Source organism: Anolis sagrei, chromosome 2 (assembly GCF_037176765.1).
Source record: "Anolis sagrei isolate rAnoSag1 chromosome 2, rAnoSag1.mat, whole genome shotgun sequence".
NCBI lineage: Eukaryota > Metazoa > Chordata > Lepidosauria > Squamata > Dactyloidae > Anolis > Anolis sagrei.
In genome coordinates, this window is record NC_090022.1 from 138513033 (window position 1) to 138540518 (window position 27486).

A 27486-nucleotide genomic window follows, 5' to 3' on the forward strand; every position below is an offset into this window, starting at 1 on the left:
ATCTATGAGTCTAGCTGCTGTGAAACTAATTGTCTTGATTTAGCTGGAGTGGAGTTACTCATGTTTTGGACTTTACTGAGTTCTACCAGGCAACCGAGATGCAGACATGATGTTGTTGCTGTTGTGGATAGCAATAAGGTCCTGCCCTTATTCTGCTGCTCAGTCTAACCTCCAATGCAGTGTGTGCCTTCTCCACTAACTTTACTTCATGTGAACAACAGCAGATGCACTGTAAATGTTTTTTTCCTCAGATGTTTTTGGTCTGCACAAGTCAAACCACAAGGCACATACCGTAATGCAGCTGCAGGGTGTGTGCGTGTGTGTGTGTAGGGGGGTAGGTGGGAGCGGAATTGTGACAGTCTTCTTTTTTCAAACTGGGAAGGGTGAGCAATTAAAAGAAGCTTCTTGGGGACAGTTCAATATTGCACAGTACCTCTGCCTTTATTCATTAAACACGCAATCCCTGTTCAAAATTACCCCATATTCTCGTGCATATAAATGTAGAAATTTTAATCAAAAATCAACTAAAAATCTGGGTCAACTTATCCATGGAGAAATATGTGTGCTGTACCTTAACACAAGATTGACACAAAAAGGAGTTATTCCTTTCTCTGAGTAGAGGAGTGATTCTCAACCTGTAGGTCCCCAGAAGTTTTGGCCTTCAACTCCCAGAAATCCTAACTTTTGGTAAACTGGCTGGACCCACAGGTTGAGAACCACTGGAGTGGAGTGACTTAGCCTGTTCTGGGAAAACCTAAAAGAAATACTGAATGCCTCTCCTCTCTCTGCTGTGGCATCACTTCTGGCCTTTTTTAATGCCTGGGAGGGGGAAACATGGCAGCAACAGCCAAGAGAGGTTGGCTCCTCCAAAGGAAGCATCCGTGCTTACCCCTTTCCATAAAATGGCTGGCAACTTATCCACGGGGCATATCAAGATCCCCAGTTTTGGCCCCAAACCTACCCGCAATTTGTACATGAGGCCAATTTGTACACTATATATGGTAAGTGGCCTTGGTTTTCAATGGTGAAGGGAGAAACTTAAAAGGTTTGGAGGAGATCACAAGGGCCATCCAGTCCAAGCTCGCTTTTTCCATGCAGGAATACACAAAGCAGTCCTGACAGAGGGCCAACCAGACTGTTTAAAAACCTCCAAAGAAGGAATAGCATAAAGCAATGCCTGCTTTGTTCAAGAACCAAGCAGCTGTGCAGACAGGCAGTCAGTGGAGGAGCTTTTATTATGCAAGGACTTTAGAAACAGGCAATAAGCAGTAAAAGAAAGGATGCAATGGTGGGTTGTGTGCTGCTTTCATGTAGGTCAGGAGCAATCCCTTGCGCAGTCCTTCAATCGAGAGGTCACAGTGGGTCCTGGTGCCTGGGGTAATTCTTTTTCCAGTGTTCTATGAGGGCAAATCCATTTCAAATACTTTGCCACGTACATCCACATCCCAGTATGTCTTAACAGAACCAAAGACTGGAGCAACTTAATGTGGGTCAACTTTGCCATCTATTAGGAATAAATGTTGGGTTGCCCGAAACCTCTTTAATTAATTTCACCCAATGGCAAGAGGTTGCATGATCTGGCTATATGTCAACTACATATGGGGTTGTATTTGCACACTTTGCGTTCCACCTCTGTGCATCAGTCTTAAATCATTCTTGTCTGTTGAAAAATCCTTTTAACCAATGTGCTGTGGAAACTTTCCCACTAGTACCAAATGCAGTCTGCTGTGTCAAGATTGCTACAGTTCCTTAAATAATCCGCATCCCACATTCTATTCTGAGGAGATCTGGAATCAGCTGCCTTCTGAAGACTGGTGCTCCCTCCCATTTTATAAATGCACATCACTTGTAGTTTTTAGCAATTTGATTTTTGACAACTGGAGTGGCAACTTGCTTCCTCTTACAGAAGCTAACAGGGTGGCAGAGACATTTACGCTGCCCAAATACACACAAAAAAGTTGGAGGTTCACAGGAATGGTGGGTTTTTGTAGCTTCTGGTCCTCATAATTGAGTTTTGTCCACAGCTTCCTTGAATAAGAATGTGGTACAATTCTGTAGGTCATCCTCAAGCCTAGTAAGCAGCCGGTGTTGTTAGGGAGCATGACCTCAATCTGTCATGTTTTCCGGATGGGTTTTCTTACTGAAGAGTAGAATTACCCATCCACATGGAAACTGATGTGGTCTTCAAAGAGAGCGATACAGAGCATGAGGGCTCCTCCACTGAGGAAGCCCAAGTTCTGGAGAAGAAAATGCACAAGGGAGCCCTTTCTGCCCTTGGGAGAACTCCTCTGCAGCATTTCAGGCAGCTAGAGGGAAACAAACAGAACTTGTTATCTCCTTGGCAGCAGTCATTACAAAAGCCAGTCACACAATACGGATAGAGGCCCTTGTCCTTGAGGAGAAAATGACAACTGTAGAAGTCACCTCACCTTTGTCTACCTGAGTCACTGAACTAAAAGAGGGTTCCTGACAGGCTCAATCACTAGCATCGCCAGATTGAACCTGGAACAGCCTCCTGCAGTTTTAAATGCCTTCTTGTTAAGTGCCTGAGTGACAAGGAAGGGCTGCTAAAATCCCCTCTTCTATGTAACCATTTTTTTCATGTCAGGAGCAACTTGAGAAACTGCAAGTTGCTTCTGGTGTGAGAGAATTGGCCATCTGCAAGGACGCTGCCCAGGGGACACCTGGATTTTTTGATGTTTTACTATCCTTGTGGGAGGTTTCCCTCATGTCCCCACATGGTGAGCTGGAGCTGACAGAGGGAGCTCATCCATGCTCTCCCCAGATTCGAACCTGTGACCTGTTGGTCTTCAGTCCTGCCAGCACATGGGTTTAACCCATTGCGCCATTAAAGCTATAGGAGCCCTGTCCAGTTTGGCAACAGTTTTCACTGCACTGTCAGAGGGAGGCTTTGCTCCCAAACCTACACATTTGTCCCAGTCAGGAATGTTTTAAACCAGGGGTCCTCAAACTAAGGCCCAGGGGCCAGATATGGCCCTCCAAGGTCATTTACCCAGCCCTCGCTCAGGGTCAACCTAAGTCTGAAACTACTTGAAAGCACACGACAACAACAGCAATCCTATCTCATCAGCTGAAAGCAGGTCCACACTTCCCATTGAAATACTAAGTTTATATTTGTAAAAATTGTTATTCATTTTAATTATTGTATTGTTTTTAAGTGTGTTTTTTGCACTGCAAATAAGATATGTGCAGTGTGCATAGGAATTCTTCCATGTTTTTTTTTCAAATTATAATCCAGCCCTTCAACAGTTTGAGGGACTGTGACCTGGCCCTCTGTTTAAAAAGTTTGAGGACCCCTGATCTAAACAGTAGTTAAAATTGAGTAAGGCTGTTTGAAGTATGCTACATATGCACACATCCTATTAGTCTGCCATCTACTTTGAACTATATAGCCCTGAGGGAAAGGGAGGCCACTCAAGAAGAATGCAGTTGTGTCAGAAGCAACAGCTCCATCTTTCCTTCAGTTCTGCTTAGCAGAGTGATGCTCAAGACACTTAGCTGCCTGAGGCAAAAGGCAAGGCAGTGCCTCTCATCCTCCAACCCTATTCCATACACAGAAGTTCACTGAAATGCATAAGAGCTTTGGTGATGATAAGGTGGCAGGCTTTCCTTCCAGAGGGTGCAGGATGGTACACACAACTTGTGCAATACCTTTTTACTGTTGTTCTATGTTCCCTCCCAACAGGCACCATGTGAAGAGGTTGTCTCATTTGTGTAGAAGTAGGGCCAACTCACTACAACTTATTAGCCAGTGTGGTGTTGTGATTTGCCTTTTGGACGAAGACTCTGGGAGACCAGAGTTTGACTCCTCTGCTTGTCTATGGTTGACTTTGGGCAAGTCAGATTCTCTTAGCCTCAGAGGCAATGGCAAACCCCATGAATAAACCAAGTCAAGCAAACCCCATGATAAGTTTGTGTTAGGGTCAACGTAAGTTGGAAATTACTTAAAGGCACACCACAAGAAGTGCTAACCACTATTCATCACATAACTGTTATGGAAAGTTGCACATTTCCTCCTTTGGAATGAGAATAGTCTCCCTCAAGGGAAGTGGATGGCAGACGCTAAACTGCCTGAGTCAAAGTTTCCTCCATGCAACTGTCTGCCTGCTGTGCCAAGAACATAAGGAAAATAAGCAGGTGAAACTTTGCTCGTAGCTTTTTATCTCTAGGGTAGGAAACATGTTAATTAGTAAACTAACTCTCCCCCCCCCCCCCATCTCTTTATATATAAAAAGGTAAAGGTTTCCCCTTGATATTAAGTCTAGTCGTGTCCGACTCCGGGGGGTGGAGCGCATCTCCATTTCTAAGCCAAGGAGCCAGCATTGTCCATAGACCCCTACAAGGTTATATGCCCAGCATGACTGCATGGAGTGCCGTTACCTTCCCACCGAAGCGGTACCTATTGATCTCACATTTACATGTTTTCAAGGCTGGCAGAAGCTGGACCTAACAGCGAGAGCTCACCCCACTTCCTGGATTCAAACTGCCAACTTTTCGGTCAGCAAGTTCAGCAGCTCAGTGGTTTAACCTGCTGCACCACCGGGGACTCCCTATAAAATTTTTGTTAGTATGGAAGTGTTGTTGTTGTATTCGGGCATTGAATGTTTGCCTTTTATGTTTGGAATCTGCCCTGAGTCCCTTTGGGGAGATAGAGCGTAATATAAATAAAGATTATTATTATTATTATTATTATTATTATTATTATTACTATAATATATGGAACAGAAAAAGTTACAAATCAATAAGGAATATTTAAACTTGGTACCCTTAAAAGTCTGAATTGTGGTGCCAGGTTAAGAGAAAGTAGAAGTAGCTGCCCTTACCATATCCACCAGTGCTACATAGAGAAAGATGCCAGCTGTGATGGCAAAAACCCAGGGAGTGACTTGGGAGCTGCTCCGGCTGACTACTGTCCCCAGCACTGTGCCCCAGTAAGCCAGGAAAGCAGAGAGCAGGTTAAAGACCAGCACTCGCCGGAGGGGCATGCCAGCCTGCAATAGCACAGCACAATCTCCTGGAGAGGAAAAGAGGAAGAGGAAGGTTAAGAATACAGTGGCCCACCTCTTGCGAGAAGAACCACTTAAATGAGCATACTTTTCCCCCAAAACAAATAGTATTTTGGATTCTCTAGACACTAATCTGTTGCCCCAGCAAGAGCTGTTTGCTGAGGCAACATTTTTTTGGTGGTTCCTCATTGATCTTCAAAAAGGGTGGGAATGATGCAACCTGCCAAATATTGATGAACTGCAAATCCCAGCATTCCTCCATACTAGCTATGCCGACTGGTTAATAGAGACTGCAGTCCAACAACATCCAAAGGGCAGACACCCCCTTCTCCATGTGAAGAACAGAAGCAACTGTGTATATAAATAGTTCAATCGGTCCAAAGCATAGGTGCTGATGGAAGCATCTCTTCCTTTTACTTACCAAGCTCATGGGGCAGTTCATGGCAGAATACGGCCACCGTTGTACTTAAACCACTGGAGATTCCATCTGAGAAGGCAGCTCCTAAGGGATAAGAAGTTTATTTTACAAAGGATAGCAACATGAAAGTGGCATTTCCAACACATCAGTTTTGGAGTCCCCAGTGGCGCAGTGGGTTAAACCCTTGTGCCAGCAGGACTGAAGACCAACAGGTTGCAGGTTCGAATCCAGAGAGAGTGTGGATGAGCTCCCTCTGTCAGCTCCAGCTCCCCATGTGGGGACATGAGAGAAGGCTCCCACAAGGATGGTATAACACCAAAACATCTGGGCATCCCCTGGGCAATGTCTTTGCAGACGGCCAATTCTCTCACACCAGAAGCGACTTGCAGTTTCTTAAGTTGCTCCTGACACACACACACACACACAGACACACAAAGTTTTGCCGAGCTGAGTTGTTTCATGTCATCTGCACTACTCAGTCTTCTTCAATCTGTCTGTGGCACAGGGGGCTTCAAGACTGTATGAAGAAACCTTGTATTTAAGATTTTATTTTGGGATGCTTGCTAGTTCTAACTGTTGTTTCAAGGTCTGCCAATAAACATCAATTCTGGAGTCTTGAACTTTCCATGCGTTGTAGCTGGACCATGGTACAGATTGAATTTGTAGCTGGTACAGATTGAACTTGGAAAAACTGGCCCATTCTGCTGCATTGATTTAGTGACTGACATTTTCTAAGGTGGATGTGGGAAGGTGGAAATAAATGGTACAAATAAATGTCACAACATGAGGAACTGTATTAAGTCATGGCATTAGGAAGGTTGAGAGCCACTGGTCTACATAGAGCTGGTCGGTATCTTTCCATGGCGCTGGAATTAATTTGAAAAAAAACAAAACAAAACGTGATGCTCTTGTAATCTACCTTGTTCCTACCTCTATCTTCGATAGTTTGTCAATTTTCTCCTGGAACATTTAGAACTTGCTTTTCAATATAGCATTTTAAACAGGAACACAAATAATGAAATAAACAACAATTAGTATAAATAAATGGTTCCCAAAGAGCCAAATAATAAATGCAGTTCTGAGTTGCAGGGCCTTTTTTTTTTTTTTTTTTTGCTTCAAAAACCCCTTGATCCCTTTGAGCCTAGATCACTTTGAGGAAAAAGTACCGAAAGAAAAAGTGAGAGGAGGAAAAGAGGTGAGTGAAGGTGAGTTTGTCATGATAAATGACACCTGTCTCAAGTCTGCAAAATAACAGCCTATCTCCAAATATTGCTCCATTGTGCGCACAACAATTTCCATTTCTCTGTGAAAATCGGTATTGTTGGGGTGTATTTTTTGTCCCCTAGCACAAGACTGAGCCCAACCCTGGTCCAAAATCTCTTACCTATGGCCAGTCCATCAGTGAAATTGTGTATTCCATCTCCCAAAATAACCATCCAAGCGATGTCTGCTATTCCAGCATTGAGGGCATCTGCTGGGCCGTGGGAATGGCCGTGAGGGTGGAGCTGTTCGGCTTGCCTCTCAGCGCTGGCCTCACAATCCTCTGAGCTGCGGATCTGGATGGAGCAGTCCTGGGCTTCACTGTAGAGATTCCCAGCTTCTTCTTCTGGCCCAGAAGTCAGACCCTGAGATTCCGCACCTGGAGTTCAGGGACCAGTACAGGGGAAATTTCTGTTCAAAATATGCCCTTCACCAACACTTTCTGCTCAAGAGATGCGTTTGCGCTTTTTACTCTAATTCCTAGGGAACTCAAAAGTTCTTGGTTTCACAGATATTCAGCATGTGTAATTTGGTGCTGGCAACTATAACAGATTCATCATGTGTAATTATTAACTTGAAAGGGAATCTCCACATACAGTATATTTTACTCCATTTTTAGTAAAAGCACTGTAAAAGATATAACATTGTTGGAGTTTTTTCTTAGTCTCAAAATAGACCTTGAAAGACTTGTGATGCTTATGTTAGTTCTTGAATGTTGTAGAGCTTTCTTTAGATATTGGGCAAATCTAAGAATTATGTTTCTATGTTGGGAAACAAATTTCAGGATTACTGTGACGGAGTGGTTTACTTGCTTTTAAAGTCCATGTCCAGACAGGTGCCTTTGATCCAGGTAAATATAAATAATAGTACTGCAGTGTGGATCACTATGCAGTACATAAATTGGTGTCTAGGTCCAGGGAAGTCATGTTAGCCCTCTATTCTGCCTTGGTCAGACCACACCTGGAATACTGTGCCCAATTCTGGGCACTGCAATTAAAGGGAGATGTTGACAAGCTGGAATGTGTCCAAAGGAGGGCAACTAAAATGATCAAGGTCTGGAGAACAAGCCCTATGAGGAGTGGCTTAAAGAGCTGGGCAGGTTTAGCCTGCAGAAGAGAAGGCTGAGAGGAGGGATGAGGAGGGCCATGTATAAATATGTGAGGGGAAGTCATGGGGAGGAGGGAGTGAAGTCTAGGACGCGGAACAATGGCTTCAGACTACAGAATAGGAGATTCCACCTGAACATGAGGAAAAACTTCCTGACTGTGAGAGCTGTTCAGCAGTGGAACTCTCTGCCCTGGAGTGTGGTGGAGGGTCCTTCTTTGGAGACTTTTAAGCAGAGGCTGGATGGCCATCTGTTGGGGGTGCTTTGAATGCGATTTTCCTGCTTCTTGACAGGGGGCTGGACTGGATGGCCCACAAAGTCTCTTCCAACTATATGATTCTATACTTTGTATCTTCTGGGATCCCCATCAAATGAATTTCCAAACATCACTGCCAGTTGTGAAGACCCTCAACTCTGTTGAGAAGTTCTTGAGATTGCTGTAAAATTTTGTATTCTGGCTTCGTGCAATGTTCCTTGCTGCAAGGTTACATTCACAGTATCCTCTATGTCATGAATATGTTTGATGGGGGATGAAAGTTTAGAATAGACCAGTGCAACAGCTAAAGCCCAAGCTCTGTGTAGATCTCTCACCAAATACTAACACAGCTTCACTAGTAATTCTGCTAACAGGTGTTGCTCATTTCCTCCTCCTTTGCTCCCTTGCTTTAGACTTGCTTCGTGCATGGAGTTTGTACACCCAGTGGTGTTTTCAGCTCTTTCTCTGGTGTGTAAAAGTCTGAAATTGGCTGATCCGCAAGTACTTTTTTCCTCGCATCAGGAGAGCTTTTTCGCTGTATTATTGCTATTTATTATATTGCTCCAAATCTGTTCTATTAAATAAGATCTCACACCACTTAAGCTCCAGACATCTGCCATCTTGGGCAGTCAGCCAGTCCACTCTGTATTACAAAGAATTTAAAGGCGAGGGCAATCCATAACTCATTCACCTTGGGATGTCCTTGAACCGACAGCGCCTCTCTCATCCATCTTAGTGGTAGCCTCCTCAGGGGTTTTGGTGGCCTTCTGCAAAAATAAATGCAGAACTGTGTTACATTGAAATTGGAATGGGAATCCTGCCCTGAATGTAGTTTTGTCCTGCTGGTAGCAGCAGTGGTATAACCAAGGGTGTGTCCTGTCTCTCCGGACAGGCCACTGCATAAAACACACTACAGTCTCAATGAGACAGGGGTTTTCTATCAGTCATGCTAAATCAGTACAAACCTGGTAATATCGAGACACATTTTGATTTGTTCACAATGACGTAATGATCACTGACTGCAGGCAGAATGAATGGTTCATTCCACAACATAGACTGTAATGTGACTGCACACAGCATTTGCGGACTTCAAATTTTTGGAACTTCCAAAAGGGTGGGCACAGATAGCAGTGAGATGGGGTTAGTAAATCTGCTCTGGGTTTTAGCTTGAGCTTTAAAGAATCTATCAAGGTACTGAACCCTGGTCTGACAATAGACTCACTATCTTAGTTGTTCCTGCAAGACCAAGAACAAGATACGAGAGTAAAGATAAAGATCCACCCAGAGGAAAAGTGTTCTTGCCATACATCAAGGGAACCACTGACTGCATAGGGAAGCTGATGAGGAAACACGACATACAAACCACCTACAGACCCACCAAGAAAATCCAACAAATGCTACATTCAGCAAAGGACAAGAGGGATCCTCTCACCTCTGCAGAAGTCTACCGTATTCCATGCAGCTGTGGACAAGTCTACATAGGGACCACCAAACGCAGCGCCCAGACACGCATCAAGGAACATGAAAGGCACTGCAGACTACTTCAACTAGAGAAGTCAGAGCACCTGATGAACCAACCTGGACACAGCATATTATTTGAGAACACAGAAATGCTGGACCATTCCAACAACCACCATGTCAGACTACACAGAGAAGCCATTGAAATCCACAAGCATGTGGACAATTTCAACAGAAAGGAGGAAACCATGAAAATGAACAAAATCTGGCTAACAGTATTAAAAAACTCAAAAATTACCACAGCAAGACAACAGCGAGTAAACAATCAGGCACATCAAATCACTCTCAACAAAAGATTCCCCCCAGGCACTTCCAAGCCATTAAATTCTAACCAAGGTGGTCAGTTGAAATATTCACACCTAGCTCCAGCAGACAAAAGTCCTTTGTCCCATCCTGGTCATTCCATAGATATATAAACCCATTTTCCTACTTCCAACACACCTCACTTCCTCTGAGGATGTTTGCCATAGATGCAGGCGAAACGTCAGGAGAAAATGCCTCTAGAACATGGCCATATAGCCCAGAAAAACCTACAACAACCCACTGTTCCTTTAATGTTCAGCTAAAATCCTAGACTGTATTCACTGCCCTGATATCAAGGAAGCCAACAATCACCCCTAGACACAGACTAGTTCACATGGCTATCTATCGCCTTTCTCTCATTTGGAACAGAATTCTCCATCTAGAGAAAAGGGGAGCAGGTTGAGAGGAACGACTGCCTTGAATGCAAAAATAAATTGGCTGCAATCTCTTTTCCACTCCATGAATTGCTCAGAATATTTGGAAAGCTGGAGGGAGGAGTGGGAACCAAACTGTGCAATCCTTACCCTCTTTGCACAAAGACGCTTCAGTGTCCCCATCAGATTCTCAATGAGGAACAGGAAGTAAATCCCTCCCAACACACACAGGCCCTTCAATACAGCATCCTCGGCCGTGGTGCCTGGCTGGTGTTTCGGTGACAGGAGTCCGTGGGCTTTGGCTTGTGCCTAAATGAAAACAATTCCTTTGAGCAGAGAAAGGGGGGATTCAGAAAATAAATGGATACATGAAGACAAATTTAAGAAGAGACCTGTTAGATTCCAGTGGTTCTCCAGATGTTTTGGCCTTCAACTCCCAGAAATCCTAACAGCTGGTAAACTGGCTGGGATTTCTGGGAGTTGTAGGAGAAAACACCTGGGGACCTACACGTTGAGAGCCACTGCTTTAGGGCAGAGTTTCTCAAAGTGTGCTCCTCCAGATGTTTTGAATCTCAGCTTCCACAATTCCTAACAGTTCATAAATTGGCTGGGATTTCTGCAAACTGAAGTTCAAGACACCTGGAGGAGCTGGGGCTGAGACTGTATGGCTTCCTCAAGGTTACCCAGTGGGCTTTTATGGCTGAGCAGAGATTTGAATCCTGCTCTCCAGAGATGTAGCCCAACTTTGAACCACTAAGCCACACTGGATCTCACTATGTCTGTAATACTGGAGAGGTTTATGATAAATTAGGTGGTTTGGGCATGTTAATGCATGGAAGCCGAGAAATGGGATGTCAAGGCCTTATTTGATGTTCTCAGGGCACTGACACAGGTTGCATGGATTGAGAGAAAGATGGATTGGGTAGTCATCTCCCCTATGGAAGGGGCAAAGGGAAATGGTACCTCGAGGAGAAAGGAGTGATGGCTGGTTACATACGTGTGGCCACAGGTGCAGCAGTGCATCCCCACACAAGGTCCCCACAGCCAATGCCACCAGGAAAGCCAGCAGGAAGCGGAAGAGCTTGTGGTTGAGCAGAGGAACCAAGACAATGGCCAGTGCAGAGGGCAAGCTGGTCAAGGTGATGGCCACAAATCCCCAGCCCAGGCCTGTAGGAAACGAGAGTGGAAACAAGGCGGGAGTTAGGAACTGGAGCCTGAAAACAGACACAGGACTGTACTATCGGGTCCCAATATTCACCTCCTCACCTCCCATTTCCACACAGTATGGTCAGTAGCATTCCTTTCTATAGATTCTGACATGTAGTTACTGGAAGGAAATAAAGGCATCAATAAATATCCCAAAAGTGCTTTACTCTTTATTCATGAAGTGCAAGGGAGTGAACTAGTGGCCCTTGGGGTCCCTTCCAAGATTTCAAGCAAATAAAAGGAAAATACCAGGGGTTGTATTTTTTTTCTTAGGCCTGGTCCTTTTCTTAGACTTGGGCCAGCCTGGTAAGGTCGCTTCCTCTTTCTTCAAGGGAAACAGTTTCCTGATTCCCTCAGTCTGAACCAATCCCCATAATGGTTGCTGGCCTAGCCCAATACATCAGAGACAAGTTATTGGGCACTTGGAAACCAAATATAGGGACCACGGTGGCACAGCAGGTTAAACCGTTGAGATGCAGAACTTGCTGGCCAAAAGGTCAGCAGTTTGAATCCACAGAGTGGGGTGAGCTCCTGTTGTTAGCCCCAGCTTCTGCCAACCTAGCAGTTTGAAAACATGCAAATGTGAGTAGATCAATAGATGCTGCTCTGGTGGGAAGGTAATGGCCCTCCATGCAGTCATGCAGGTCACATGACCTTGGAGGTGCCTACGGACAACGCTGGCTCTTCAGCTTAGAAATGGAGATGAGAATCACTCCCCAGAGTCAGAGTCAACTAGACTTAATATTAAGAGTAAACCTTACCTTTACCTTAAACCAAATATAGCTTAACTCTTTTTAATTGTATCTTTTTCTATCTTCAGATGAGTTCCATTAAAATAAAGTGTTTTTAGACTCACTAGGTCATCCAAAGTACAGAAATTGTTATTTTATTTGCCATAAGATTGCATTGATTTGTATTAGCCAATTTTAAATGTCTAATATTCCTACGGTTAATCCTTCTCACTAAAAGAGCAGAGGCACAATGCATTTTTGTAAACCTTATTAGCAATTTGTCTTCTTTGAACATTTGGCCTAGAAATTCAATCTGGAAATCCATTCAGAAGCTATTTACATTGTGTACTCAATTTGAATATTCATTTATTTAGAACATTTATACCCCGTCCTTCTCAACCTCCAAAGAGGGACTCAGGACAGCTTCTACAGGCAACTATTTGATGCCAACACAATATAACGTAACATAACATTAAAAAAATTAGCATACATTAGAAACAGTTATAAATATACATTAAAACAGTTTGCTGGTTCAAATCGTCATCCAAATCAGTCCACTGCAGTCCACTAAAACCTTATCTTCACCAGTAAATCAGTCTATTCTACAAATGCTTGATCCCGCAGCCAGGATTTGAGTTTCTTCCGGAAGATCAGGAGGAATGGGGCAGATCTAATCTCATAAGGGAGGGAGATCCACAGCCGAGGAGCCACTACAGAGAAGGCCCTGTCTCTCGTCTCCCACCAAATGTGACTGTGATGGCAGTGGGACCGAGAGTAGTGCCTCACCGGATGATCTTAAGGTCCTTGGTGGTTCATAGAGGGAGATATGTTTGGACAGGTAAACTGGGCCAGAACCATTTAGGGCTTTATAGGTTAAGACCAGCACTTTGAATATCTTTGCAGCAAAAAAGCACTGTGCTTGTTTTAAGGTGAAAACATAAATGTATTTTTCAATATGTACCAGATGTGAGTTTGCAAAGACACAGGACTCTTTCATAAGGAGAAGGAAATGTGAATGAAAGAGGGGAAGGACTAGAAACCGAAGGACGAGCAAAGATAACAGGATTGTAGGGCAAGGTCTGTAGACAATAGGAGAATAAATAAATAAGATTGCAAAGCATAGAAAACCCCCATGTTATTTCAACAGTAGGTGTCAGGCAGCACTTCCTCCTGATTCTCATGGTTTAACTCAGAGTTTTATTCTTTTAATTTCTTTCCCCCTAAAGGGGAAATTCTTTGGGTGCCAAAGTCTTCAGATCCCATGTTTACAAGGTCATCCTGCAACTAAAAGGAATGTGTATAGCCCTGCATTGGATTCAGAGCTGATTTGGGGGTTGGTTTTGGGTGGGAGGCAGTGCTGGGATTCAAGGCTTTTCCTGGGTGAGACTTTGAGGAAGGCAGCATGAGTTACCAGCCCAGAGATTGTTCCCCGTCATGCCAAGGGCCACTTCGTCATAGTGCTGGATGCAAACACGGCTGTCAATCTGATAGAGTAAAGCCGGGCAAAGCAGGGTGAACTGCTCAGGCGTGATCTTGGAGACCGAGTTCAGCCCAAAGTTGACCAGCAGCTGCGATACATTGAGGCACTGGAGACCAAAACACAAAAAGAAAATGAGAAAACACAGAAGGGGTTTATTGCAAGAAGGAGTAATTGTGCCCAACTGCCAAACGATGCTTAATTGAGTGCCAGAAAAATTGGCCATCCAAGGGTTTGATCAAAGTTGTTTTTCTATTTAAAACTATGTAGCAAGGAGAATTTTAAATAACCGGGAAAGGGTCATCAGCTTTAGTAGGAGAAGGGAATTCAGAATTTTTAGTATGAACAATAAGGTTGGGAATGCAATAAGAAACTGTATACAGGCCCTGAGAAGGTTTCCTCCAGTCTCTTAGTGCAGCATTAAAAGGGAAGCAAGCCCAAATATAACTCTATCACAATGGTTCCCAACCTATGGTCCGTGGACCACCAGTGGTCCCCAAGAACTAAAATACGGTCTATGGCTTCACAGTTACTACTACAGATAATAACATATCCAACCAAAAAAAAATCTTTCTTAGTGTCTTCATTTTTAGGCGTGTTTCTGGCGTTATTTGGGATGTTGGTTCAGAAAATGGCATTGGATAGATCACAACAGCTCTATTTATTATTAAATATGGTTTTCTGTCGGCAAGCAGATGGTGACTACTGGATGGCATATGTTCTGTATCAGAAAATAGAGCTGATGTGGTCTATCCAATGCAATTTTCTGAATCAGCACCCCAAATAACCACACTAAATCTAAAGTTGATCAAAAACTGATTCATAACCCTTTTGGTAATAATAATAATAATAATAATAATAATAATAATAATAACAACACTTTCTTTATATTTCACCCTTCTTACCTCGAAGGGCACTCAGGGCGGATCACAGTACACATACACGGCAAACATTCAATGTCGTTTTGTATAGACAATACAGAGACAGAAAGAACAGAAGGAGGTGTGTTGTTGTTTTGACCTAATGCCCAGCTTTTTGTGCCATGGAAGGCTGGGCTCGAATCCATGGAAGGCTGGCCTTGAATCCATGGAAGGCTGGGCTTGAATCCAGCCACAGGGGTGCTGTCAATCCATCCTCCTTCCTTTTGGTCGACTAACATTTTCTTTCTTTTATGGTGTCGTAAAACACCTCCCCTGCTTTTAACAGTACCTAATTTCTCTAATTACAGCTAAAGCTGTTTTAAAACTGCTTAGGTAAACAGTAAGCTGGGCTGACAGTCAGCAGCTTACGCTGACCCAGGGCTTCAAACTTGCAACCATTAGGTTACTAGACCTTATAATTCCTGGTGACTTACCAACTGTGCTAAACCCCCGGCTGTGCTAAACTTGGTACTAATGTTGGAGAGTCGTCCCTGGTCAAATTGGTCCCTGGACAAAAAAAGGTTGGGAACCACTGCTGTATCTCACAAAACCATGTATGCCTAAAACCAAAATGAATACAGAAATATAACGGCAGGAATCCTGCAGCCCATCCAGACATTTTTGGACTGCAGCTCCCAGAATCCCTAAGCTGGCTAGGTCTGGTTAGAGTTACAGTCTCACCACTTCTGAAAGACAGCACAGTCCTACTCCCTCTATTACAATAAACTCATCAAGGCAAATTTCATTACCAAGAACTCTTTAAAAAGAAGCTAGCCCTCACACTTTTAGGATGTATATATCCCTAACAGGCTTGAGTTCTCTCCTTCCCCAGATTCTCCCAAGGTATAGAAATTAGACACCCCATTCCTGTTTAATTCATCCAGTCTGATTCCTGCTGTATAGAAATAGCCATAAATCCAGTCAATAGTCAACTCCCACTTACATCCTCATGCAGGTGATTGTAGATGGAGTGGTCTAATGCAATCACACCCTCTAAAAAATTGAGCCCAGAATGTCCTTGGGAAGGCTTGAAAAGCTCTTCATTCTTCCCAGTCTTCTCTGGTGCTCCGCCAAAGCTTGGCTTGGTGACCTTTCTCCCATGAAGTGTAGGAGATACAGGTGGCTTCAGGGTAGCATGGCCCAGCGGAGGGATTCCTGGCCTGCAGAAAGCAAACAGTCACCATCATCATTCACTTAAGTTTTGAGTGATGTCCCTGAGACATTGCTTCCCAGTATACTGTATATACTTGAGTATAAGCCAACCCGAATATAAGGCAAGGCATCTAATTTTACCACAAAAAACTGGGAAGACGTATTGACTCGAGTATAAGCCGAGGGTAGATAATACAGCAGCTACTGGTGAAATTCAAAATAAAAATAGATACCAGTAAAATTACATTAATTGAGGCATCAGTAGGTTAAATGTTTTTGAATATTTACATAGAACTGTAATTTAGGATAAGGCTGTCCAACTCTGATTAAATCATTATCTAACCTTCTTCAATGTAAATGTGATTATGTATCTTTCCAATAATAATAAAGAGAGTAAAATAATAATAATAATAATAGAGTAAAATAATGGAAATGTAATAATAACAATAATAATAGAGTAAAATAATAACTGTAATAATTATAACAGAGTAAAATAATAAAAGTAATAATAATAAAGTAAAATAATAAATGGGTTGTTGTAGGTTTTTCGGGCTATATGGCCACGTTCTAGAAGCATTCTCTCCTGATGTTTCACCTGCATCTATGGCAAGCATCCTCAGAGGTTGTGAGGTCCTTGCCATAGATGCAGGTGAAACGAAACGTCCCTGTTTCCTACCTGCCTTTCTTTATTCCTTTCCCCCTTCCCTTTCTTTTTTTCTATCTCCTTTTCTTTCTTACTTTCTTTTTCTTTCTTTCACCACTCCATCTTCCCTCTGTTTCTTGAAAGGAGCAAGAAAGGGATGGAAAGGGTTCCCTCTACTTTGGAGGAAAATAGAGAAAAGACAGGAAAGGAAAAAGAAAGGAAAGGAAGGGAAGGGAAGGAGATTTGAGAGGCAAGAAGGGGGCAGAGAGGATCTCCCTGTTTTGGAGGGGGAGAAGAGAGGAGATTTACGAACTAAGAAGAAGTTGGAGAGGATTCCCTTCATTTTGGAGGGAGATAGAGAAATGAAAGGAAAGGAATGAAAAGAAGAGTTAAGGAGCTAGAAGAGGTTGGCAATATTAGTAGGGTGTGAATGATGGCTGTAGTAGCCTAATGTTTAGAGCTGGGGCAGGGTAAAGGACCTTGGGGTCCAGATTTGGCCCACAAGCCTTTAGAGCCCACATCCCTGCTCTAAAGAGTCCATGTACGTGTAGAACACTGGCTCCCACTAGAACAATGGTTCACAACCTTTTTTGACCAAGGGTCACTTGACCTTGGACTACGTGAACAGGGACCACTTGAACAGGGACCACTTTGACCAAAGACCACGCTCCAACATTAGTACCAAAACAGTTACAAATCAGTTTTTTGTCAACTTTGCGGTACTGATTCAGAAAATTGCATTGGATAGACCACATCAGCTTTAGTTTCTGATACAGAACATATGCCATCCAGTAGTCACCATCTGCTTGCCCACAGAGAACCATATTTAATACTCTAGAGCTGATTTGATGTAGTAATCTTTCGTGCCTCTCTCCTCTCGATATCCCCGTTGCTTTGGCATTATAAAAGGGTTTCGCAAGACCAGTTGCTCTTGTTTCCAGGTGGTTTTGAGGCAACTGTGTAGTAATGGTGAGGCTGTGGACCATATTTTTGTTCTTGAGTACCACTGGTACCACTGGTGGACCACAGGTTGAGAACTACTGCACTATTTATTTATTTATTTATTTATTTATTTATTTTTTGCATTTATTGACTAGACAATCTTCTGTGACAGACAGCAATTACATTCAAGTAGGTTTCACTTACTAATGGTAGAATTCAAGTACACAGCCACTTTAGTCTGGAATATCAATATGCAAAGGGGTCTTGTAGTATCTTAGAGAACAAAGTTGGCAGAATAACCTTTCTAAGATGCTAACTCGGCTGCATCTGAAGAAGTAAAATTAGTCTGTGAAAGATTCTGCTACCAACTTAATTTGAGAGAGTCTCTAAGGTACCAAAATAACACTTTATGTACATTTTCTTGCAGCATTTTCTTCTCTATTAAATGAGAATCATTACCTGGTGGGATGAATAACCTCTGCTTGCCCCTTCGTTCTGTGCTCCGTCTTGCTGAGGTGATCCAGTGCTGAGTGCGAGTGCAGGTGCTTATTTTCTTGGACCTCCAGAATGTCCAGGTGGGATACATGGCCATGGCCTAGCTCTTCATGCTCGATCTCCACCACTTGTACCTTCCCCAGCCCCAAGCTCAGCAGCAGGCGCGTCAGGCCCTCAAAGGACAATGTGCCATTCTCTCCATACTGCCCAAAGAGTTGCTGCAAGTAGTAGCCCTGCTCCTGAGTGGCATCTTCAGGCAGAGACCAGGCAGCTCCATGAGCCAGCAGTTCTGCAGGATCAGCTAATGCAAAGTGACAGGCGCTCTGCAGGCAGATCAGGACCACCCAGGTTCCAGCCAAGTGGAAATCTGACATCTTCTGGTCCATCAATGGAGACCTGAAAGGCAAAGAAATGTCAACCCTCAGCCACACTATTCTTGTAAGGAAGCATCAGCTATCATCTACACTGTGGATCTCAAAGCAAAAGATCCACAGTGTCTTCCAAAAGAGTTTAAGAAAGATGCTTTTTGGATTCAGAAGGGCAACATTTTCTTTACATAGTAGTTAGTGATATTTAAGTTTTTACCCAATTTGGGTCTCATTGAGCAACAACTTCCATCACTTTTAATTATCTTCCATGTGGACTGGTGATAATGGGAATTGCAACCCAACAGCACTTGTTGCTCTGAGGTTGGAGAAAGTTTAAAGTCAGACATTATATCCACACGCTTTGTACCAAAATCTAAACCCCACGCTCCTGACTAAACAGAACAAACTGCAGACTTCTAGAAGTTACTTCCCATCAAGTCTATTGATGAGGAATACAGGGGTTGTGGTCCAGCATCTGGAGGGCCATCAAAATGACATTGTGGACTGTATTTGGCCCGTGGACCTTGAGCCTGGCACATGTGCCATAATCCCTTCAACCAACATGGCTGAGTGATTCTGGGAATGATCTAAGAAGTGATGCTCCCCAGCCCTACTTATAATCTCTGGAGAAATGAAGATTTGTGCGGGGTGAGAGCATATACAAATAAAGTTTCAGGTAACAGCCATGACTTTTGAGAGAGCCAAGTCTTACTTTGACTGAGCCCACTAGAGATTATGTGAAAATTTCATTACTCTGTTTCAGCTCTAGCACAATGCTTCTTTATGGTCTTATAGCATAAGTACATATCACATGATGCATATTAATTACCAACCCCACAATTTAGAGAAAGTGGGATTTCCAGCAATTTGAAACACAAATCACTTGTGTGCAATATTCAGTTGGTCCCTCAGTTCAGTCCTAATGTCAATGTTTGAGAGGCAGAGGTGAGATGCTTCCTGACACAAAAACAAATGCCTTGTGGTACTTTAAGGACCAGTGAGTTTTATTGGGCAAATGATGAAGCGAGACAGAGTCCACAATCTTTTTACATTTAAAAAGGGACTTAATGTGGCTTGCACTAAAAATAATACAATACAACACAATACAGTTTTCAAGGTATTAACAAGACTCTGCTATTTTGCTTCCACATTTTATGGGACCTAAGGTGATTGACAACATAAATTAAAAGCCAAGTGCAGATAAAAACAATCATGATTAAATAGTAAAAAGCTATTGGTTTTATCCGGGATCTTTCTTAATTCAGTTTTTTACTTAGGACTCTCATTAACAGAACTATAGTGGGCTTGAGATGACAGCTGGAAAAACAAGCAAACAAACAAACAAATAAATAAAGTATATATTAAAAATATATTCAAAGAAAAATGATTCCTGCTTACCTTGACGCTGCCCAAATGAAACTCTGGAACTGCTCTGTTGCTCTCAGACCTTCTGTATTTCTGGGCAATGCAATTTGAGGGTTGTGGTCATCTGCTTATTCCCAGTTTTCCTCAGTCATGCTGACCCCTAATTAAAAATAATAGGTTCTCAGTCCCGTCATTTCTAATTATGGAAGAGAAGTGCAGTTTACAGGCTTTTTGAGGAGAATGTTTTTGCTCTCTCCAGGGTTTTTGAACAGTCTCGGTGGTGGGTGGATTGTGTGGCAGGAGCGTAGGAGGGCCTTGCGGGGGGACCTCCTCTTCCAAAACAACAGGTGGAAACCAGGGAATAGGACAGGATTTTGAGACATTTCCCAAAAATTGTTCCTAGGTAGGTGGAAAGCAACAGCTTGTTCCTGGTGTGAGGCAAGTGTGGGGAAGAATTATGCAATGGTCTTCATATACATTTGCATAGCACATTTGAGTGCCCCAGGTTCTTTTTGTGTGTGCAGTTCATACAACTTGCAAGGTTAGCCATACTATTAAATGGAGTGAGGCAAACTGAGTTGAGAATGCTTTTATAATTGAAAAGTATACAATGGTTTATTTTGAGGTAAAGGTTTTCCCCTGACATTAAATCCAGTTGTGTCCGACTCTGGGGGTTGGTGCTCATCTCCATTTCTCAGTCAAAGAATCGGCGTTGTCCATAGACACCTCCAAAGTCATGTGGCCAGCATGACTCCATGGCACACCGTTACCTTCCCACCGGAGCAGTACCTATTGATCTACTCACATTTGCATGTTTTCAAACTGCTAGGTTGGCAGAAGCTGGGGCTAACAGTTGGAGCTCATGCCGCTCCCCAGATTCAAACCTGCAACCTTTCTGTAAGCAAGTTCAACAGCACAGCAATTTAACCCACTGCGCCATGAGGGGCTCAATTTTATTTTAAAGTTTATTTTAATATGTTTTACTGCCCAAAACACAAGTCATGCTGGTCACATTTTCCACTTATGGGGCCAAAATAATTCCCAAACTGTGATATAATACAAATTTGGAAATGTAGTTTGTATTGGTGTGCTTTCTGGTCCAACTGAGGAAATAGAAGGTTTTTCGAAGGACCTTCAATGTGATTTTATATTTCTGTTCCCTAGGTTAGAGAGGAGGGGAGTGAGGTAAAATGAGCTTACCAAAGGCCTTCTAGTAAAATGACAGCAGATGACTAAAGTGCTATGGAATCCCAGCAGCTGTAGTGAGGAATCTGCCCAAGAATGCAAATTCCTGACCAAACTACAAATCCTAGTATTTCATAGCACTGAACCGTGGCAGGTAACACCGCATTAATGATACACTGTAGATGCAACTTCCATGAAGTTGGTCACATTTCCTAATTTTTGGGGAAAGATGCCAGGTGTTAGAGGGGCAGAAGTACAATGTGTTCTTGATAGGCAGTTTAGCAAGCCAAATTGCTTTATTTGGGAAAGTTAATGGTTCACTCAGCCACTCAGAAACGGAGGGATCTCCTTCTCCTGCCAAACAGGATGTATGAAAGGTCATTTTTGATTGCAGTAAGATGTCAAAAGCAAGGCTTTCTGCTGCATTGCTTTTGCATTAGAAAAAAAAAACTTGTAGATACTTGTGTGCATTTAAATTAGATTCTGGTATCCTGGAATTTAACTGATGGTCCATGTGGTTGGAAATCCATGTGCTCCTAATTCAGCAATAGATATGTATTCTGCAGATTTGGAAAGACAAATACTCATAATTTTTCACAGTTCAAAGAATCAACTGCTTTATTACTGCATGAATGGGTGTCTGGCAGATATTCATTTCAATCAGACACATAGTGATGCTTTACATTTTCCTATATATCTAGTATGACTATATCCTTTATATACTGATCCCTTTTTTTCTCTCTTCTCTGTTCTATTTTTGGATTTGAGATTAAAAGCATAGGCTGGCATTTGTTCATGAATTATCATGGTGCAATTCTAACTCGTGCTATTGCAATTCACTTTTATGGTTGTTGAGAGGTCAGAAGTTTGATCCAACCAGCTTCTGCAAGAAGCCACGGGTTTGCAGCCTGGCATGTCATGCTTTCCAGAAAGCCAGACGAGACGCAGACAGGTTGAAGGAAAAACTGGAGGTTTATTCTGAACGGCTTGAGAAAACACTAAAAAAAACCTGACATACTGCAAGTGGGATATAGAATATTATTACATTTTACAGCTATTCAAAATTCTTGTGCTAGCTCCTGATTGGTCTAGACAAGTGGTTCTCAACCTGTGGGTGCCCAGGTATTTTGGACTACAACTCCCAGAAATCCCAATCAGTTTACCAGCTGTTAGGATTTTTGGGAGTTGAAGGCCAAAACTTCTAGGGACCCACAGGTTGAGAACCACTGGTCTAGAAAGTGTCCACTCTAGGATCCACTCTGTGATTGTTATTATACTGTTTTGAAGTTGTATCCATTTATTAATCTGTCCCTGAGAGGGGCATGACTGAAAAGGAATGTGGTGTGGCATTCGATAATGGGTATACTTTCTTGGCTCTAGTGGATAAAATGGTGTTAGTCCAGATAACCAATGGGTGCTTTAGGGTGATGGCCATCTCAATGGGTATCTCAAGGATAGGTCTGGCTTGAGGAAATATTCCCAAAGATAAACCAGATCATATCAGGTGAAACAGGAAAAGGGACCCAGGGAAATGTGATGCTAACACATTGTGTGTTCCCCTCCAGCCTCCCAGTTCATTGTGCAAGGGTTTTGGTAATTTGAGGGATTGTTTTCTGGAGTCCAGGGAGTGTTGGGCAACATTCCAAGGTAATTCATGAAGGGTTACTACAGAACAAAGGCAACACGGGCTTGCTGTATGTCCCAATGGAGCCATCACAAACTCATCACATCGGGGTTTTTATAGTCCCCTTTCCCTCTTTTGGACATGGCCTGCTGAGCACCATCAAACGACATTGGCTTGGCTCCGCCCCAAGATGCTTCCTCTGCCAAGACGGAGAGAAAAGTGTGTTTTGGGTAGCTCTGACACCCATCTGATAGGGGAAAGGGGCAATGTGCGTTGCGGCCCTTTCACCCATATGATAAGGGCAGGGCACCTATGTGTCTTGTATTATCCCCGCCATGTAATAGAGGAAGGAGGGAGGTGTACAACGTCCATAATTTACAATTTGGGTCCGAATTTTCAATAACAGAAGTAACTAAAAGTCTTCTTGCCAATCCTACCTTTAAGCAACCACAACACATTAATTTCCATGTTGTTCAGGAGCAGAGAATTAATTTGGAGGCATTCATTTCTTTCTGTACAGTAGTATTTGTTCCATCTCTGCAGATGTCTGTTATGGTGCATCTAGCTATTGGGAAAGAACTGGGCAACTCCTTGCTTACCCCTCTTGCCTCTAGCAATATGGAAATGGCCAGGTTGCAGGCGTGGGGGGCTGCATTACTTAAGAGGTTGGTTTGAGGAGGTCACACCAGGAGATGTAACTACATCTCCATAGATATATCTCTTAACTTGTTGTGATTCTTTGAAAGGGGAGCGCAGAAAAAGATAATGGTGCTCACTGAAGGGGAAGGCAGAAGCAGAGGTAGAAGATCACATTATTGGCAAGTTGACTTACCTATGGAAGTCGTGGCTCTCGGGTTACAAGACCTGATCAAAGCTACTGATGACTGGGGCTCATAGAAAACTTTAATTTACTATGCCACCTTATGTTGGAATAGCTTAATAGCAAATAACAATAACAAATAGGAGAATGCCTAAGACATAGGGCCCATTTACATGGAACACAAACCCCAAATGGGGTCAGAAATTGCTCCTGGGCATTCTCCCAATGTTCAGGGATGTCCAGCCCCTAACACAAAGTACAACCAATTAACCCAATTTTACTCCATGTTTTCTGAAGGTAGTGCTTACAATAGAGTCCATTGTAAACACTGCACAGATGTGTGTTAGTGTTGCCAAATTTTCCAGGACCCCCACATTAAGCTAAGGGGACCCCATTTGGGGTTGGAACCCACAGTTGAAGATGCAGCTATCTAGAGTTTCCCAAAGCTCTGGAGTAGCTCCATACTTCAGGATTCGTATAGACAGCTGGATTGGTTCAGATTTGCAGGATGGTGGTACATTGTTCAGTGCCATCATCCTGCAAAGCAAACATGAGTGATTGTCCAGTGGAGTCAAACTAGGTTTGGTCCTACTGGACGGACTGGATTCTGCTTCCACCATTGCTGTGGTTCGAGAGTGAAGTTTGTAAACACCTCCACTGAATTGCTGCTTTGAATTGGGGCTGGTCCAAAGCAGCAACACTCTGGACCAGTTCTAGACCTGGTGCCTGTGGATGGGCCCCCAGTTCCTGAAGCCAGGATGAAAAAAGTTTGGAAACAGAGAGAAAAGTGAGTTGGTTTCCCAGATCTGTGTGGTAATATATGCACATATTCTACAAGATGACTACTTGTTTACTTGTACCTCTACAACAGTGTGAGTATGGGTCACCAGCTGGTGAGAAACTAACTGGAAGTATCATTGCTCCCATGCTGTGGGAAATAGCTTTACACAACATCGGAGGCAACATTCACAGTCCCACGTTGTCAACAAAAAACCAAGAGCAGACGGCTTAGTTGGGGATGAGTATGAACAGGGTTTTCAAGCCAAAACTTCATCTTGCATTGACAAGCACACTTCCCCCACTCCAAAATTAGCATTCAGGTGTAGAATTATGTTTAAAGATTTGAATTTTATGAGATTTCACTGCTGTGTTGTTCACTGAAATGAATTAATCTAGATAACTTTGACATCAGATTGTTGCTACCTCTGACCAGTCATGTTACATGATTCTTGGGATAGAACTGGTTTGGCAAATCATATTTTGGGGGTGCTTGTTCCAAACCATTGAATCCCAGAGAAATCGCATACTGGTTGAAGCTGGTTTATACTGGAGTGTAATAATTGCTGGAAAGTAGTGCATAATAGTTCATGGAGATGAATTGAAACAATCCAATTGCAAAATAATGTTGGAATCTTGCCTTTCAAATGCTATATTGAACAGCTGGTGGGTTGGCGAATGCCACCTAATCATCATGAGTGATTTTGAAGTCACTTGGAAAATATCGCTCCAGCTTCTGACACAGATCTCATAACAAAGTTATGTAACCACTATAAGAATGTATCTCTCTCTTCATGGCATTGTTTTGTATAAAGGATAAGCCAAGGCCAAGACCCCATGGTCTGGTCTTCCCTTCCCCTTCTCCTTTGCCTTCCCTTCGAAGTCGTTTGTGGTGCCAAAAGCCTTTCATATTACATAGCTTGTAGCACCATGATTCCACTTTAGTTTTCATAACATCATCCCACAAAATCCTGAGATTATTAATGGAGAAAGGGGGCTTCAGAATCTTTAATCAGGGACCCCTTCTGTGTCTCTTACCAAACTACAAATCCCAGGAGTCAATAGGGCACAACCTTGGCAATTAAAGAGGATTGCAGTGCTATAGCTTTGCAGAGTGAAAGGGTCCCTAGATTTAGCCTTTAAATCTTGCTTCAGATATCTATGAAGTGTGAAAGCAATGTTTTATTAGCTTGTAAATTCAATGTGTTCAAATGGAATAGTACACACATTCAGCTGCCAGTCACCAAGACCCAGTTTGCACCTGCGTGGATATGATTTCAGTTATTTATTACTATTATTTATTATTATTTATTTATTTCTGGTATTTCTACCCCATCTCTTCTCTACCCCCGAAAGGGGACTCAGGACGGCTTACAATAGGCAACAATTCGATACTATACACTTAATAATTTGTAGCTGAAAAAAATGAAATTTCTCAACTGGAAAGTTTTGAGATATTATGAACGTTACAATATGAGCCCTAGTGGATCAAACTAGTGGAGAAGCCAAAAGATGGGTGGGAGAAGCTACCAAAGCAGAAAAAACTAAAAGTATTGTGTAAAAGAAACAATGTTTAATCACTATTTCCTTGTGGATGACACATTTGGAGGTATCTACTACTCCTGAGCTGGGAAAGTAAGAAATTCAATAACAGTTCAAAATTAGTTAGCAGACATTTTTGGCTTGGAGAACTATATGGGAAGATGCAACTTTTCCTACCACTCTTTCTAACAATAGTCGATCAGTAATTTGCTTTGTGATGTTATTTTTACAATTCAGCTATTGCATCTGTACTTGTGCACACAATAGTAAAGATGGAGGATTCGGGCATGAAAAACAAGGAGCACCTAGGAATAGGTTTAAAATAAGTTACCCTTTTATTAACTTCAACTCCCATGAATACTATTATTATGTAGCAGGAACTGTGAAATGACAAAACCAGGCATATCTTCTTTGATTTGAACATTAAAAAGATCAGCATGGAAGATACATATTATCAGGGGTCATATATGGGCCCATAACCAACTGTTTTTTTCCTTTTGCAAAAGTGATTATAAAAGTACAATGGTGACTGAAAATCCGAGAATTATGAAAATTCAAAAGCATTATAACTCCCAGCTTGTCATGCAACACCAACTTTTTTGCACCCCAAGAGCTGAAAATCCATGCAGCAAATTATTTTCTAGCATAGCTTTCTCACAGATATTTTGGAAGAAAATGTGAGAGATGATTCTTGGTTAAAAATCCAAATACATGCATACAGAGGAGGGGGGGGGGGAGAGAGATGAGCATGTTGATTTGGTGAAAGATCAATTCCATCAAACATTTCTTTCCCACTGAATCCATAGGTCTGAGCTCAGCTAAAGTTAAATGTGAACAGATACAATGGCGAACTGGATTCTAGCATGTTGAGCAATGTTGTCCTGTGGAGTATGACCTGAGAAACAGCATTTGATGATAGGCATCTTTGCTGTTGAAAAGTACACAATCTTACTCACTGCATTGACTCACTCTAGCTCCATTGCAGGAGTCAGCACATGTGAGAGACGCTATGAGATAACAGATGAGGCTGTCTACTCTGTGAAGACTGGCGGGATAGAGGGCTTCTTAAAAGCCACTATCGGTTGTGGGGGACTCAATATTATGCAAATATATCCATGTAATTTTGTCTCTTTTACACAGGCCATATTGGTACTCATGCTACTGTGGTTTGGTACATCTGAATTTACATGCTTCACAAAGAAAGAACAGTTTTGAGAGAGACTCTAGGAAAGCTGAACAAAATGTCTTTGCAGCATTGCTCGGATTCTTCAAGGAACTATTGTGATCTGGTTGCATAAATGAGCCTGTCTTTGTTACTATTGTTTTCTCTGGGAAGAGAGCGATGGCATCTATAACCTGCAGAGATATTCGGCAAATTAGACAGTGTTACCTTAGCCTTTTTCCCAGTCTCTTTGGTAGGTGGGGATTCCAGGTGTCACGACTTCTTTGGGTGCCGGAAGGTGCCTGTCTGTCTACACACCTGGAAGGGTCAAGGGTCGATGGGGCTCTACCCAAGTCCTGCTCGATGGACCTGGGAGTGGCAAATGCAAGCCTTCTCTGGCTTGAACACTGGGGAGGAGTCTGGATGTCAAAGAAGCTGCCTGGGTGACAGCTCAAAGGAACAACTCTTGAAATAACTAAGCAGCCTGTTCCCATGTATCTCCACTCTCTTGCTATTTTTCTCTAAGGACCTCATCACACTAGAGCATGGATCCACTTTAAATCCATTTTCTGCCTCCTGTAGATTTCTGCGGCCTGTAGTTTAGGGAGGGGCCTTTAAACTGCTCAGCTACACAGGCCCTGGGCCTCACTAAACTACAAACCCCAGAATTCTGCAGGAGGCAGAAGCTAGATTTAAAGTGGATCTATGCTCTAATGCAGTGGTTCTCAACCTGTGGCTCCCCAGGTGTTTTGGCCTTTGACTCCTAGAAATCCCAGCCAGTTTACCAGCTGTTTCTGGGAGCTGAAGGCCAAAACA

At 42.8% G+C, this 27486-nt stretch overlaps 1 protein-coding gene across 2 annotated transcripts; it reads right to left on the reverse strand.

The window, feature by feature from the left end:
- Positions 1 to 520: 520 nt before the first annotated feature.
- SLC39A5 (solute carrier family 39 member 5) lies at positions 521 to 27220 on the reverse strand. Of its 2 annotated transcripts, XM_067463907.1 has the most exons (12): positions 26899 to 27220; positions 19594 to 19720; positions 17792 to 18223; positions 15539 to 15755; positions 13610 to 13784; positions 11259 to 11428; positions 10412 to 10570; positions 8758 to 8833; positions 6830 to 7084; positions 5449 to 5529; positions 4845 to 5035; positions 521 to 2306 (listed from the first exon to the last, which is right to left on the reverse strand). In XM_067463907.1, exons 3-12 carry the CDS (start codon positions 18211 to 18213, stop codon positions 2154 to 2156), a joined length of 1899 nt encoding a protein of 632 aa, XP_067320008.1. In that variant the 5' UTR covers positions 18214 to 18223; positions 19594 to 19720; positions 26899 to 27220; the 3' UTR covers positions 521 to 2153. The 2 variants fall into 2 exon arrangements, with proteins under 2 accessions (XP_067320008.1, XP_060620068.2); XM_060764085.2 differs by lacking the exon at positions 26899 to 27220 and having other exon boundaries at positions 19594 to 19821.
- Positions 27221 to 27486: the final 266 nt, after the last annotated feature.

What these genes read in the sequence shown, in the direction of transcription:
- SLC39A5 (XM_067463907.1), bottom strand. Translation starts at nt 18,213, where the DNA reads ATGGACCAGAAGATGTCAGATTTCCACTTGGCTGGAACCTGGGTGGTC. An exon ending in CGGTTCAAGGACATCCCAAG is followed by an intron (nt 7,085 to 8,757) that starts GTGAATGAGTTA and finishes CCTGAACTCCAG; the next exon opens with GTGCGGAATCTCAGGGTCTG. An exon ending in TGAACTGCCCCATGAGCTTG is followed by an intron (nt 5,036 to 5,448) that starts GTAAGTAAAAGG and finishes TTTCCTCTCCAG; the next exon opens with GAGATTGTGCTGTGCTATTG.